Source organism: Danio rerio, chromosome 19 (assembly GCF_049306965.1).
Source record: "Danio rerio strain Tuebingen ecotype United States chromosome 19, GRCz12tu, whole genome shotgun sequence".
In the NCBI taxonomy this organism is placed as follows: Eukaryota; Metazoa; Chordata; class Actinopteri; order Cypriniformes; family Danionidae; genus Danio; species Danio rerio.
Genome location: NC_133194.1, coordinates 27,949,130 through 27,964,928, shown reverse-complemented (window position 1 = coordinate 27,964,928; position 15,799 = coordinate 27,949,130). Strand labels below are relative to the sequence as shown.

The 15,799-nt window shown below is 37.3% G+C and overlaps 1 protein-coding gene across 1 annotated transcript in view; it reads right to left on the bottom strand.

Moving 5' to 3' along the window:
• Window positions 1-2,139: 2,139 nt before the first annotated feature.
• The window catches only part of sdhaf3 (succinate dehydrogenase complex assembly factor 3), a 22,632-nt gene continuing 8,972 nt past the window's right edge, over window positions 2,140-15,799 (bottom strand). Inside the window, exon 2 of the mRNA NM_001005926.2 lies at window positions 2,140-2,848. Coding sequence (NP_001005926.2) covers window positions 2,654-2,848 — 195 coding nt within the window. The 3' untranslated portion in view covers window positions 2,140-2,653. The remainder of the gene's footprint in view (window positions 2,849-15,799) is intronic.

Here is a 15,799-nt window from a genome sequence, read left to right as displayed (position 1 = left end):
GTTTTTATGTGTTGGCTGATCTTTTACTTTTTGGTGGTGCTTTTGGGCCCTGACACAAATTTATTGAAATTGATTAGTGGTCTACACAAGTCTGTTTTTCTCAGAAAGGAAAATAAATGAAATGGTAACACAAAATTATAAACTGAAAATACAAGTAAATGAAAATTGTTGGTTTATTAGCTAGTGCAGTGTATCTATGCATTAATAGAATGTTGCTGACTGACAATAGCTATGTTTCCATCTAAAAATGCAAATTAACTTTGCACAAAACTATATTATCGCATAAAAGAAGTGCGAATAAAGCAGCGTTTCCATCCAACCAATCAAAGTGAACAAATTGTAACTTCCTGACTAACTGGCGGCAAATATCAACAGTAAAAATGGAATTTGCTGCCGTAGGAAAAGCGGTGTCAATCTTTTCTACATTTAATAAATGACTTGCATCTCAAAAGGCAATCCTGACATGCAGTGGCGTTTGAAGGTGTGAGACATGCCAGCCTGATCTCACGAGAAAACGTAAGTATTTTACGTTTTGGCAGTTTAGTGGCTAATTCGTACGAATTCGTACGAGTTCAGTCGTACGAAATGGTACGATTTTAAAAAGGAGGCGTGGCACCTGACCCCACCCCTAACCCCAACCGTCATTGGGGGATAAGCAAATCGTACTAAATTGTACGAATTAGATCGTACGAATTCATACGAATTAGCCACTAAATGAAAAAGTTACGAATTGCCGTGAGATTGTGTTGGAGATGCAGCACAGACACTCTTGATTCATGAGGTCTTTAATAAAATAATAACACTAATACTGAGATGGGGGAGACGCAGTGGCTTAGTAGGTAATGCTGTCGCTTTACAGCAAGAAGGTTGCTGGTTTGAGCTTCAGCTGGGTCAGTTGGCGTTTCTGTGTGGAGTTTGCATGTTCTCCCTGCGTATGTGTGAGTTTCCTCCGGGTGCTCCGATCTCCCAGTTAAAAAACATGCGGTACAGGTGAATTGGGTAGGCTAAATTGTCCTTAGTGTATGAGTGTGATTAAGTGTGCATGGATTGGTTTCCCAGAGATGGGTTGTGGCTGAAAGGGCATCCGCTGTGTGAAACATGTGCTGGATAAGTTGCCAGTTTATTCCGCTGTGGTGACCCCAGATTAATAAGGAGACTAAGCCGAAAAGAACATGAATAATACTGAGATGGTTAAGGCAGTTTAGAATGACCAAAACATTTCAAATGTTTTAGATGTTTGTTCATTCACACATTTTATTACATGACCTCTTAAAACAAAATCACATGACCTTTTTTTTTAATGCGCATACTGAAATTTGCTCATAAAAGTGTTTCCATCGTAGTTTATGTGCATCTTTTTTTATCGAATTAAAAGTTAATCCTACTCAGATATGTGCATACGTTTTTTTATGCGCATTTTCAAAATGTTATGCGTATCATGGCGTTTCCATCAAACGTTTTTTATGCGCATGTCCAAAACGTACATGAAAGTAGGTTGATGGAAAAGTAGCTATTGATTTCAGTATTGAACATGTCTCTGAAGTCTGACCATAAACGCTGGACACTCTCTAAATATGCACTCAGGGTCAGGTTGCAAAAAAGGAATATTTTGGCAGGTTGCTCAGGGCAAGTAACAGGGAACTGTGTGAAGGTGCACTGAAATTTGGTTGTTCACTTCAAGTACAAGCACAGATATGCTGTTGTCAAAGGATCCAAAATTCACTGACTATTATTTGTTTGGAAATTTAGTGTTGTGCTGCAGTACCCATAATAGGTTACTATAGACCCCATGGGAAAAATCCTGGTATTTCACTCTGTGTAGACATACTGACAATTGTCAATGGAAGGCTTCGAGACCATATATGCACGAGTGCATATGTTTCTTCACAGAGTGACATCATCAACAACTGGCCTATCATGTGTTATCCAGCATTTGTGTAATTTTGCAGATCTGTGTGAACAGTGATCACTTTGACAACACTGTCCTCTCTATGCACAACCTTTCAAAAACACAAAGGAACAACTTGATACTGTGTAAATGCACCCAACATCTTAATTCCCCTCATTATAACTGCTGATAACAAAACAAATTTTTTTTCTTTTGTACTCAGAAACATCAAGAATAAGCAACAATAAAGACTCTTTGTTGCATTTTAAAGTCTGAGCGAGCCGTAAGTTGCTAAGACTTTTATTTCAGTATGTTGATGTTCTTTCGACTAAAACTATTAATTTATTTATTTGAATATTAAGTAAGGGGCAGGGCTTTCTCTTTGCACATTACACTCTTGTAGCAAATTAACATTAAGATGGGAGTTTTTAGGAAAATTGTGGCTGAAGTCATCAATCTGACATCACCAGAGAAGGACCACAACTCCCAATGTAGAAGCAAAGGGTTCATCTTTGATTGAAAATTACCAAAACAAACTTTTTATGTGTGTGTGTGAATTAACTTTGTTTGGTTAATTAATGGTCACAGACCAATTCTTCACCTAAAGTCTATCAAAGTAAACACAGTACATTTTGATTTCACATGGACTTTATTGTAACCTTCAGTCTTAGCTATGATCGAAAGTACTTAAATAAATCAAAATATGTCCCAATGGGATGACTCCCCATTCCCCTTGAAGAGGAGATAAAGCACCTTTCTTTTCCCTTACTTTGGCGTTCCCTCCTCTTGAATATCAAACTGTCGGTTGGGTTTTGTAGACTCGAGCATAAGCTCATAAAGCTGCCCAATCTGCTCATCTTGAAAGTGTTTGAGTTTGTCTTGCGATAAATCAGCTCCAAACACCAGCTTCTTGTTTCCCATTGCTTCCAGCACCTGCGTCTGTAAGGTGTCTTTGTAGTTCTGCGGAGATAATAAGACAGATACAAGAATATTACTTATGAATAAACAACTCCATTTTTTCAGCTGCTTTACAACTTCTGTTAAGTGACCAAAGCCTCAACACTTGTGTGCCTACTATTGGCTCTCTATTGATTTTACACAAAAGCACTAGTGAGAAATTCATTTTATAGAGCGCTATTGATTTACTTAACCAGACTGTGGCAGAATTATTTATTTCTCTTTGTTGGAGAATCATTGATTGCAATTCACATGATGAAACATGGGTTACAGGGGTTGCTGGGGGATGCTGTAAGTATCCACTAACATCTAATGGAGGTCAATGCCTGTCGGTCCTTCTAACCTCGCTGAAATCATTCCCTCTACATCCCTACTCCTCTCTTTAAAGTTTTACAAGAAGTCTCCACAAGAAATAAACTGTAAGTGAAAATGGCCTTCATCATACCTTTGTCTTGTTTGTTAACTTTTTAAAGAACAGATAAGAGTATTTTTAAAGCATTCTGGCTCCTCAATATGCATTCTTGAAGAGGCTGGGATTTTTTTCAGAATCAGTTCCATTTTTTTTTTAAATATAAAAAAATACCACAGCCAAACTATTTCTGTGACGTCAATTTTTCTTCAAGGTCTACATTCCACTGTTGTCATGGATAAAACACAATTCTAAAAATATTTTCAAGAACAGTGCTTACAATGTATGAAAAAAAGCAACATGAGCCGTGTAATCACTCGAAGTGTCAAAGTCAAGAGAAATTAGGAATTTAGATCATATGTAATTATCTTTTTAAAAAACTACTAAGGTTGTACCAGGGTATATGCAGGAATACTAAAGGTACTTTAATATTTTTTAAGACGTAAGACCTCAGAATATCTTAAGACCCCATTACCACTTCAATTTCTAATCAGTATCAAACCTTTGATTTAATAAACAGTTGTAGATAAATAAATCAATGGAGCACAACCATGCAACAGAACTCAGATATACTCGGAAGAAACAAAGCATAAAAGAATAAATTAAGCAGTTGTTTTCAGCGACAGGCTTCAGCCACTGTTCAAACTCATCTTTCTCCAACCAGGAGTTTGCAAACTTACATTTTCCCATTTGCTTGTTGCAAATTACATGAAATTACCTGGACAAAGGAGCCTGGCCGGACGTGCCCCGACCTGAACCAATTGCGTGGATTCAGCATGCCATTTTTAATATTAAGAGGAAAATAAATATTTTTATGCTCTTTTGTAGTCAAACACCTCGAACAATGCTTAAACAAAATTTAAAACCTCGTAAAAACACAATTGAGACTTTTTAAGGGCCTTAATTTTCTCATAATTGATTTATCAACTAAATACTTTTTAAGACCCCGTGGACGCCCTGTGCACTTTAAGAAATGTGTTCATCCTAGGGGCTTTTACAAAAGAGGAATGTTTTCATAGTTCCTAGTTATTGGCAAAATTACACATTTTTAGTAGGTTGTACATAAAGAACAGAAAATAATTTTAGTTCTGTGATCTTTATTTGGAGGAACTACAGTAAATGAGCATATTTTAACCTCATCCAGCACAATCACAAAACAGAATCACAGTGACATAAGTATATGATTATTTAAAATGTTTGAAACAATTACTAAACTCTTCCTAAAACCACTGTATTTAAATGTAAAGGAAACATGTATGAGTTGGTCATGCTCATAAAACAATCATGAAATAGATTTAGAATCATAAAACCAGGTTCCCTTCTAAATCCCTTGTAGCACTTTAACATAAAGTCCTTCAGCACTAAATATATTTACACTCTGATTCTATGGTATGAGCTTAGATATCTTAATTGAAAATTGTCTGTCACGTCTGTCATGACTACTTACGATCAAACCTACAAAACATTAGAGGCACACTCATTCAGAAAAACACACTGAAAACAAAGCCATTAAGAACTCTCATTCACTCTCCCGACGTCTTGGAATTTGGACGCAATTCAATTTTGGAAGCAAAAATCCATTTGTCTGAGAAGCTTCCTCCTCTACATAATGTAATTAGATTGAACATTTGCCAACGAGTAATATTTTAAGAATGAAGGGGATGTGGGCAGGCGGGATGGCAAGCTTTTTGGTGAAGCTCACCTTCTGAATATAAACACCTCACTTCCCATCGCAATGACGCAAGCAGGCAACCCGGTTTATGCTTGTCTGGAATAGCCTGACTTTCCCAAGGGCAAACAACTTTAAAGATCTATACCAATAAATAGATTAGCTCTGTGTCCACTACTCTGTATGCATAATATAACTTGAAAATGTGCTGTTGTAATAACAGTGGACTCATATTTAAGCCAGGGGTCAATTAGTAGATGCTTTAATACAAAGTGACATATAGTACTGCAGGGACAATCCCCCAGGAGTGACCTGGGGTTAATGGAAATGATTCATGGTATACTAAGGTCCTTACATATTCCAAGCTAAGTCGTAAGGAGTTCATGTTTGTAATTCAAAAAACAAAACGTTTCAGACCAAATGTTAAAGAGCCCCTATTATGGGTTTTTGAAAATGAGCTTCCATGCAGTGTGCAACACAGCACTAAGTAATCGAAAATATCCAGCTGAGGTTTAAATTTGAAAGTAAACCATGTTTAAAACTATTTATTCTTTAATGAAATAGTTGACCTAGAATTTAATAAACGAATCATGTTGGGTTTGGATCTTTTGCTTGAACGCACTGACGTTGATAAAGTAAATCACCAAATAAAAAGAGCTGGTTCTGGTAAAACATGACTCAGACACTAGCGAAGCACAGGGGATGATTTTGTCAGTAACTGTTACAGTTCATATAGACCAGTTTCTTTCTCTCCAGATCATAACATGTAAGCGTAATTCAAATTGTTGCCTTGTTTTGTGTAGTTAAATATGTTATGCAAAATATGTTTTTAATAGTGTAACTTGTAATCGCTCTGCAGCTTGTAATCACTATGAGAGGAGTCTGGATGCAGACCTGGTGCAGTGCAATCTGAGCTGCATCCAATGCTTTTTAATGTGCTCACCTAACCCCACCCCTAACCCTACCCGTCACAGTGATGTCATTCACTCCATTGAGTGCATTGTGTCTGACATTGCATCTCTGAGTGATGCAATCTCTGCTTGCATCACAAAAGCTGCATCCAGATACAATTGATCAATATTATAGATCAGTGCTTGTTCTGTATCTCTCAGGTTAAATCTAAATAGAGCTGTTCACATATGCCTTTAAAACCACATTGAAAACACGACACGTGCTTATTACTTTACTGATTTAAATGCCTTTCTTAACTCACAATACTATGCCATTTACCTTTGGTATGGCCACCATTAACTGTTTTTACACGCGCGGTGCGGTACATTTTCAAAATAAACTTTTGCCACTGTGTGAATTAATATTGAATGTGTGTCATTGTTATTGCTTGGGGTTAGGTTTAAGAGCAGAGTAATATGCTGGTGTTTAACTTCATTTCTTTATTGCATTCCTGCATTGGGCTCTTACATACTCTGTGTGCTTTTTTATAGTCATGGCTCGTCCTAAACTGAATCAACCACAACAGACTGGGTCATCAGTCCAATCAGCGCAGACAACCTTCATGCTAAGGAGGGGTTCGGGAACAAATTAATCGCTGAACGAATTATATGAGAGTCGTTGGGATAATTAGGTAAAAATAAATGCATATTATAAAACAATGAAAGTGTTTTTGACCTTACATGCATATCAGCCTTTTGTTGGTGACCACCAAAATCAAAATATGACCTTTTATAATGCAAAACAGGGGCTCTTTAAACATCCTATTAGTATAATAACTAATAAAGCAAGTAACAAATACAGCTAAAATACACTTGCAGTGTAATTTTTAACCTGTGACTCTATACCAAGAAGGCCAGACAATGATTCATCTTTTATGAAGTGGGAAAAAAATATTGATTTCTGGGACACTGTGCGCCATGATGAAATAAATGTATACACGTCTATTCAGATTGTAATCTCAATGGAAACGATAAGAGAACTTGACCTGCAAACAATATTCCTTGCGTCAAAACTTAAGAAGCTGGTACCCTTGGCGGGTGTGCTGCAGAGCTCTTCTTTCTTTGACGTGCAATTCTTTTCAGGAACGTATCTTCATTCAGTTTGTCAAGGTCGGAGTAAAGATAACTATTGTCCTATTGATAGAAAAGCATACAGTGCACATGTATATACTCATAAATAGCAGTCCTAGCAGTGTGGGCAGTATCCGGTTGTTTGCAAACAGTGTATAGCTGCGCTACTCTTTTAAATATTTCTTTAATTCTGAGGACAAAATGTGCACATCAAAAATCTAATGCTCATTTCCTACTGATTATCAATTCCAGTCACAGCTTTTTTTTTTTTTTTTTTTCACCTCCAAAGCTGGGGTGTCATTTACACTAGTGCATTTTCATTTGAAATGTATACGTTTTGTCAAAGTCCGCATGAACTGGAAGCTACGACCATTTTTTTTTACTAGAGAAATGGAATATGAAATAAGAAAACAGTGGACGTGGCTAGTTTTTTTTTCGCTCCAAGCTGATTGGATGTAGCAAAGTAGGCATTTCAAACAAAAACATCATGAAAAAGATTTTGCCATTATAATCTAATGTTGTGTTCCGACTGCATGATGTTCCAAATAGATGAATCACAGATGTTTTCACGCGACTATCTGGGACAGAGTTTTACCGCTGCTTTGTTTACACAGCAAGATAGATCAGTGATAGTCGGTTTCACACTGCATGACTTTACAATAGGAAGATTTGCTGACAACTTTGTCTCGGCCTGAAAGCTACGCCCCACAACCAAACATACACAAGAAGTGACATGGAAACAACGCAAGGTCTTGGAGTATATCTTTTGTTATAAACAACATCCTGAAAAAAGAAGCCTTTAGTGCGGTAGAAAATTTACTTATTTTGCTCATCAGGCTTTGAAAGGAAATAAGCCGTTGTTCTTAAACCTTTTTCTTTTTTGACCTGGCTGTGGTATTGCTTAGATGACACAGACACAGGTGCTTCTGCCAAATTTCCACTAGTTTTTCATTCATTTTTTCAGTCCAAATGTCTCCTGCTGGCCTGCAGGTACCCATGCTGCTTTCTCATTGGCTCTAGGTAATCGCTGGTGTTATTTTCAATCAGAACACATTTCACACAGCATGACATGGAAGCACCGACAGGTCCAGATATTTAACATGACAAATATCTGACCGGTGTCGGCAACTCATTGGCATTGTCAGCTTTAATAGTTTTTGATTGCCTCTTTGATAGTTTACAATGTGTGAATGTTACTCATGTGAACGAGCACTGATTTGCCTGTGATTTCAGGCATTTGTCTGTGATTTATCAAAACCTTTCGACAAGTCAAAATTGGGGCTATCCACACTTGCTCTCTCACTGGTCTTCTGGAAAGCATCGTTCCCTAATTCATCATGCCACTCTCATTTGACCATTACACAAGAGGAAGATTGCAAGTAGGGATGCCAGCTAAAAATGGCCAGTGAGTGTAAATAGTCATGCATTGCAAGTTTTAGGCTGTATAGTGTGGAAACAAGGCTGTTTTTCTGAATTTATCTGGATGAGGGCTGCTTTGATTTTAAATGAAATGGCATTTAAAACAAAGACACACTGTTTTGATTAGCACTTAAGCGGTAATTTGTTTGTGGCATTTGGAGTGGTGGTGCTTCTGGATCAAATTTAATATGTATCTTCTTTCCCCTTTTGCCACCACAATATTATTTCAGATGAGGTCTAAATATATATATATATATATATATATATATATATATATATATATATATATATATATATATATATATATATATATATATATATATATTTCATTATTGTATGGTGTTTGCATTTTAATAAATGGTCATCACGATGTATGATAACTTTGGCATTATCATGTGGAGTATTTTTTAGCATTTATTTTTTCTAGGTGTCAAGGGCTAATATGGTGTTCTGGATTATCTCTGTTCTGGTTCCTCCATGTAAATCCAAATTTGATTTTGTTCCATCAAATTTATGATCTACCAGGTGTAAAGCAAACTGCAGAGCCATTTATAAAAGATAAGACCACACACACACCTTTCACTCCTTCACATTCACCATTTCTCTCCTTTTCTTTTATTCCTTAGGGAAAGCTTGTCTGTTGCAACGTGGTCGATTTATTAGGCGATGAGAAGTCCCCTGGGCCCTCTACTGTAACTGGATTAAAGTGAACACTCAGTGGTCCTAATCACATTTGGAGGCTCGCTCTACTTCTGTTCCTGGCTCCGCCACCCTTTCTCGTTTTTATTTATTTTTTTCCCAGCAGTGCTTTGAAAACTGAAACCTCACCGTGATTCACTCACCTCTTAATGAACGAGTGTGGAGGGGGTGGTAAAACACACACCGACTCCTTCCCAGAACTAATTTGAGAGTGGACGACTCTGTTCACAGCTCCATTGTGAGCAATGTGAGGCACTACAGCTCTAAAACCTAGTAAGCTATAAAAACTTGAAGGGACAGTTCATCCAAAAGTGAGAATTCAGTCATCATGGCTCATTATCACACTCATGACATACCAAATCTTCTGTAGAACATGAAAGATGATGATTTGGAAGAACTAAACAACATTGGACACCATTGAATTTCTTGAGATGGGGAAAAAAAATCACTTTCTAAAAAAATCTTCTGCAGAAAAATAAAACTCATACAAGTCTGAAACAATAAAACAGTCAGTAAACGATGACAGAATTCTACATTTTGCATGTACTAATCTTTTAAAATATAAAAGTGAATCAAGTGAATTTGATTAGTTTTTTTTTTACAGTGGTACAGTATGTGGTGGTCCAATAGGTTGTTTTCAATCACATAGTTCTGGTGACGCGTGAAATTCAGATGGAGGGCAGAAAGTAGAAAAACTGAATAGGAACATAAGGGAAAATCATTCTTTTGTGATTTAAAGCATATTTCAATGGAGATATGAATAGAAAATTACCACATATAATGGACATGATCCTTATATTATGAAGAGGTTTTCTATAGAACTAAACCATATTTGTCTTTCATCATGGCAGTAGATGCTGTAAGCCATTACATGAAAAAAATATTATTATAAGTACTATAGTGTTTTGACGCATACTTGAATTACACTCGTCGTAATTATATATATATATATATATATATATATATATATATATATATATATATATATATATATATATATATATATATATATATGGTACAACAAAACTGTAGTAATAAAATAATCCAATAGGCTACGTTTTTTATAATTATACACAATCAAACTGCACCATATAGTTTGCACGAACGTTACAGTGTTTGCAGTTACAGATGATTTAAAATTAATCAGTTTACCAGTAGCATTCATTAAGAGCTGTACTATACATTATACACTTAACTATAGTGTGGTTCACAAACATATAATATCTCGTTTTTCTATGCAGATAACATTATATCTTCCAGAAATATTCACAAAAAACAGATGAAAGATACAAAAGCGTAGATGCACAGTCTACATTATTATTATTTTAATTCAATCATTCCTTTTCTTTTCGGTTTAGTCCCTTTATTAAGCAGGGGTCGCCATAGCAGAATGAACCACTAACTTGTCCAGCATATGCTTTACGCAGCGGATGTCCTTCCAACCACAACCCAGTACTGGGAAACACACATATACACTTGCATTCACACACATACACTACGGCCAATTTAGGGCAGAAAATGCAAACTGAAACTCCACACAGAAATTCCAACTGACCCAGCCGGGGCTCAAACCAGTGACCTTCTTGCTGTGAGCGGTTGCCACCGTGACGCCATTATTATCATCATTACTATTGTTTGTTTTTTACTGGTTGTTTTATATGATATGTTTTACTGATATGTTTTATATGTTTTTGATGGTAAATGGTGTTCCACAATAATAACCATCTAGTTTTGTTTGCAAAGGTAACATTTCTTTTTTGTTCTGTCGATGAACCTACTATTAGACATTCAACGCTGTGGCACATCTCGATGTTAACGTTACATACAGTTGTTTATTTCAATGCAGAGATTACATGACACAGTATGTTATTTGTTCTCCTGGATTTTGTATAGGTATGGTGATGTTTGTAACTGATTTTATATAACACATTAACATATTTATACACATAGTTAGGCCTGTAAATTATTGCGTTTAAAAAAGCTTGTACACATGGATGTATTGAATAAATGTGTATTACATGCCTTCTTCCACTTTAAGCCAGTTTCTTAAGCTTTTCCCCATTTATGAGCAAAAACTTCTAAAAGTTCTATAAAAGCTGTTCGGCATTCATCATTCTGGCCATATTTAACAATTAAAACAACATAAAACAGAAACATTTTGATGTTCTGATAGCGATTCATATGTAGAAGGATCACTTCCTGCCCTCCATCTGAGTCATGATCAATGATGTTATGTGAAAACAACATATAGGCCAAAATATTTGCCAAAATTGTATGTTTGATTTCAGTACTTCTATTCTCATTGCAACAACAAAACATTTTTTCCTCACCACATGTATAGTCGATACCACAGTTCTATCTAAAAAAAAAACAATTTTACACATTATTTGTGTGGTTTTATGACTACAATAGTACGTTGTTACTAGCTTAGTAAACTACTATTTACAAACTCAACTAGCAAATTAACAAATTACCCACTAACAAAATACTTAAATAGTTTCTTCACCCTGAAGTAATTACAAACTTGTTTACTGTTACATGTCCATGTATTTATTATTTATTTAATTGTTACTTTGTCGCCCTCTTGTGTTGTGTTGATGGTTGTGTTTTCATTTAGAGTTGATTTCCTCCGCACCTGCAGACAATTCATTGTCGGCTATTTAAGAGCTCGTGCTGCAGTGATTCAGAGACGGGGATTTGAGCGGCCGTCCAGACGTGGAGTTGTGCTCCTTTGTTCTCAGCCTGTGTTTATTGTGTTTCCTCCCCACACTTTATTTATATTTGATTGTTTAATTAATAAAACCCCTAGACTGATCCATTTGTGTTTTTCCCTCATTTAATGTTGTGACTGGGGTCGTAACATTAATTGGGAGCTCGTCCAAAAAGTTTAGATTATGTTCATCAGCTGTTCAGTGTGGGAGGAGAGATGTGTGGCCACCCCGTTCATTTTGTGATTCGTCTGGATATGCTTTCGTGTGAGTGACCTCTTGCATCCCATATGTGAGTATTTGCCCTATTTAATTTAGCCGCCGGGTAGGTTGTGGACCTGCCACTTTGTTATTTTGCCTTTCTTATTTTTGTGGTTATTCGGAGTGGAGGTATGCTTCAGAGCACTTGCTGCTGATCTATCAATTGGGTCAGTATGCAGTGTTCATGATTTCAGCATTTAAAGTCGCCTCGAGCCCCTAACGCCACTGAAGACTAGGGAAAAATATTGTGTTAAATGGGGTAAATACATTAGTTTTTTAGGGGATTGCATTTGGTTACGATTTTGTGAAATTTAAATTGATAACCTTTCAATTTCGTGTAATTTGTGGACTTATTAGGTTACAGCCTGGCTGTGTGTGTGCGCGCGCGGCTGTGTGTGGATGCGGCTGTATGTGTGTGATTAAGTTGGAAAAATTAAATTTCGTTGATATTTTTGCTTAATCAGGTGAGTTGATGCTCTTTCGTTTAGATTATTTGATGGTTTAAATATTTGTAAACGTTTGGTTTAAAATATTTATCGTTAAAACCATTATTTAATTGTTTTGTGAGCATAACTGTGTACGTCGGAGATGGCGTCTGTAGTGGACACATTTCGTGAGTCTCCTTCTGAAGAACTGCTTTTATCGTGCACAAAGGAGCAGTTATTGCAAATTGCAGAGTCTTTTGAAATTGAAATTGCTCCAAGATATAAGACTTTGAAGGAAACTCTACGAAATGTGTTAAAAGGTTATCTGGTGGAATTAGGCGTTTTAGAAATGCCTGCAGAGACTGCTAGTCTTGTGGAGGAAGTGGCTGATCCTTCAGTAAGTGAACACGCTATTCGATTGAGAGAATTAGCATTGAAAGAAAAAGAAATTGAGTTAGAAAATGCTAAATTAGAGTTGCGAAAGCGTGAAATCGATCATCAATATGAACTAAAGCGTATGGAATTAGAGATGAGCGGAAAAAGTGTAGTCTCTAATGAATTTGATGTTGGTCGAAATCGGAGTATGGTTCCTCCTTTTTGTGAAAAGGATGTTGAGAAATATTTTTGTCATTTTGAGAGAGTCGCTGCTTCTTTAAAGTGGCCGGAAAATGTTTGGTCGCTGCTATTGCAGTGCGTGTTAACCGGTAAAGCACAAGAAGCATACGCTTCGTTGTCTATTGAAGAAACGGCTGACTATAAGCTGGTGAAAGCTGCTATATTGAGAGCATACGAGTTAGTTCCGGAGGCATATCGACAGCGTTTTCGGCATTATGCAAAGCTTTCAAATCAGTCTTATGTCGAGTTTGCACGAGAGAAAGAGATGTTGTTTGATCGGTGGTGCACGTCTCAAAAAGCTGAGAGTAAAGAACAAGTGAGACAACTTATTCTTTTGGAGGAGTTTAAAAATTGTGTACCATCTGCTCTTTCTACTTACCTTAATGAACAGAAAGCTGATACACTCCACAAAGCTGCCACTTTGGCAGATGACTTTGTTTTAACGCACAAAATCACTTTTAGAGAGAAACCGCGAGAGAAAGTTTTTGCTGAAGCACCTGTTTCACCACCTCGTAAATCACTCCGTAATAGGTCAACTGTTCCGACTGATGAAAGGGCTTGTTTTTATTGCAAAAATTCTAGTCATTTAATTGCAAGCTGTCCAGTGTTGAGGAAGAAAGGGAAAGCAAAACATGTTGGGTTAATTTCTGTTGACTCGAGTTCAAATTTTAACTGTACGTCCGAGTCCGATTTTAATCCCACTAAAGATGGTTATGCGCCTTTCTTGCACTATGGAACTGTGTCCATTTCCAGCATGAGTAAGCCTGTGCCTGTACGCATTTTACGGGATACTGGAGCAAGTCTTTCCATAATTTTGGAAGGAGTTTTGCCATTATCAGAGGAAACTGCCACTGGTAGCGCGGTATTAGTGCGCGGTTTTGAGATGGGAGTTGCTGATGTTCCGTTGCATAAAATCAGTCTACAGTCTGAATTAGTGAGCGGTGACGTGATCGTCGGTGTTCGTGCTTCTCTTCCTATTGCTGGTGTAACATTCATTCTAGGCAATGATTTAGCGGGAGGTAGTGTATGGAGCGATATTAACGTGTCACCTGAAGTTGTTCCTGTACCACTCGCTGGTACTGATGACTGTGCACTTAAGTATCCGGATGTATTTGCTGCATGCGTGCTTACTCGATCTATGATTAAATCCGCTGAGACTTCTGATAGCGTTGATTTATGTGACACATTCATGGTAAATTCTGACACAACTGATTTGTTCTCTGTCCCTTTACAGGAAAAAGCAGATCTGTTTCCTGTGAGTGCTGAGAAGGATGCTATAGACTGTGCTGATTTGTCTTTGTGTCCCGAGAAGTTAATTGACGCTCAAAAATCTGACTCCACTCTTACCTCGCTTTTCGAATTAGTTCGACCAGAGCAGGAGAATACGTGTGCGCCTCAGATGTACTTTCTTAGAAACGGCATTCTGATGAGAAAGTGGGTATCTCCAAAATCTTCTGAAGACTGGAATGTAGTTAACCAAATCGTAATTCCAGTAGATTACCGAGACATGATTTTAGATTGTGCACACAATGGTTCAGCTGGTCACTTGGGTATTTTAAAAACCTACAATCGGATTTTGCGAAACTTTTATTGGCCTGGATTAAAGCGTGATGTTGCACGTTTTTGTAAGACTTGTCACGTTTGTCAAGTTGTTGGAAAACCCAACCAAACTATCAAACCTGCACCACTTTATCCAATTCCGATGGTTTCTGAGCCTTTTGAACACATTTTAATAGACTGTGTAGGACCGCTTCCACGTTCAAAATCTGGCTTTAAGTATCTTTTAACGATTATGAGCGCGACTACACGTTTCCCAGAGGCAATTGCTTTGCGTTCTGTAACCACTAGAGCGATCACCAAAGCGTTGGTCAAGTTTTTCACGCTCTTTGGTTTGCCAAAAATTCTCCAGAGTGATCAAGGAACGAATTTTACATCTCGATCGTTTTCTCAAGTACTTAAACGACTTGGTATAAAACATAACGTTTCCACTGCGTATCATCCAGAAAGTCAAGGTGCTTTAGAGAGGTTTCATCAAACTTTAAAGTCAATGTTGCGTACGTACTGTTTTGAGCTTGAGGGAGATTGGGAGGAAGGACTTCCATGGTTGCTTTTCGCTTCACGAGAGGTGATTCAAGAATCACTGGGCTTTAGCCCTGCAGAGCTCGTGTTTGGCTACAATTTGCGTGGCCCTTTGGCAGTATTGAAAGAGAGGTGGCTCTCTGATTTAAAAAGCACCACTGTACCAGAGTATTTTTCACAGTTTCGTACCCGTCTATATAGAGTCCGTGAATTGGCAAAGCAAAACCTTGAAAAATCACAAGAAAAGATGAAAACTTGGTTCGACAAGAAAGCGAGAGAACGAAGTTTTAGCCCTGGTGACAAAGTTTTAGTGTTATTGCCAGTATCTGGTGGGTCGTTGCAAGCTCGTTATAGTGGCCCTTACGAGATCAAAAGGAAACTGTCAGATCGAGACTACGTTATCCATACACCTGATCGTCGAAAAAGTCTGAGAGTTTGTCATGTAAACATGATTAAACCCTATTATGAGAGAAAGTCGGATACTGAGAAAGTTAAAAACGTCATACAGTCACCTGTTCAAGAGTCTCTATCTGTGGGTGTGGTTACATCTGAACCAGTCGATGAAAAAGATGTAGAACCATCTAGATGTATCATTGAGGGTAGGTTGAAAAACTCTGAGATGCTCGCAAATTTAACTAGCAAACTACCA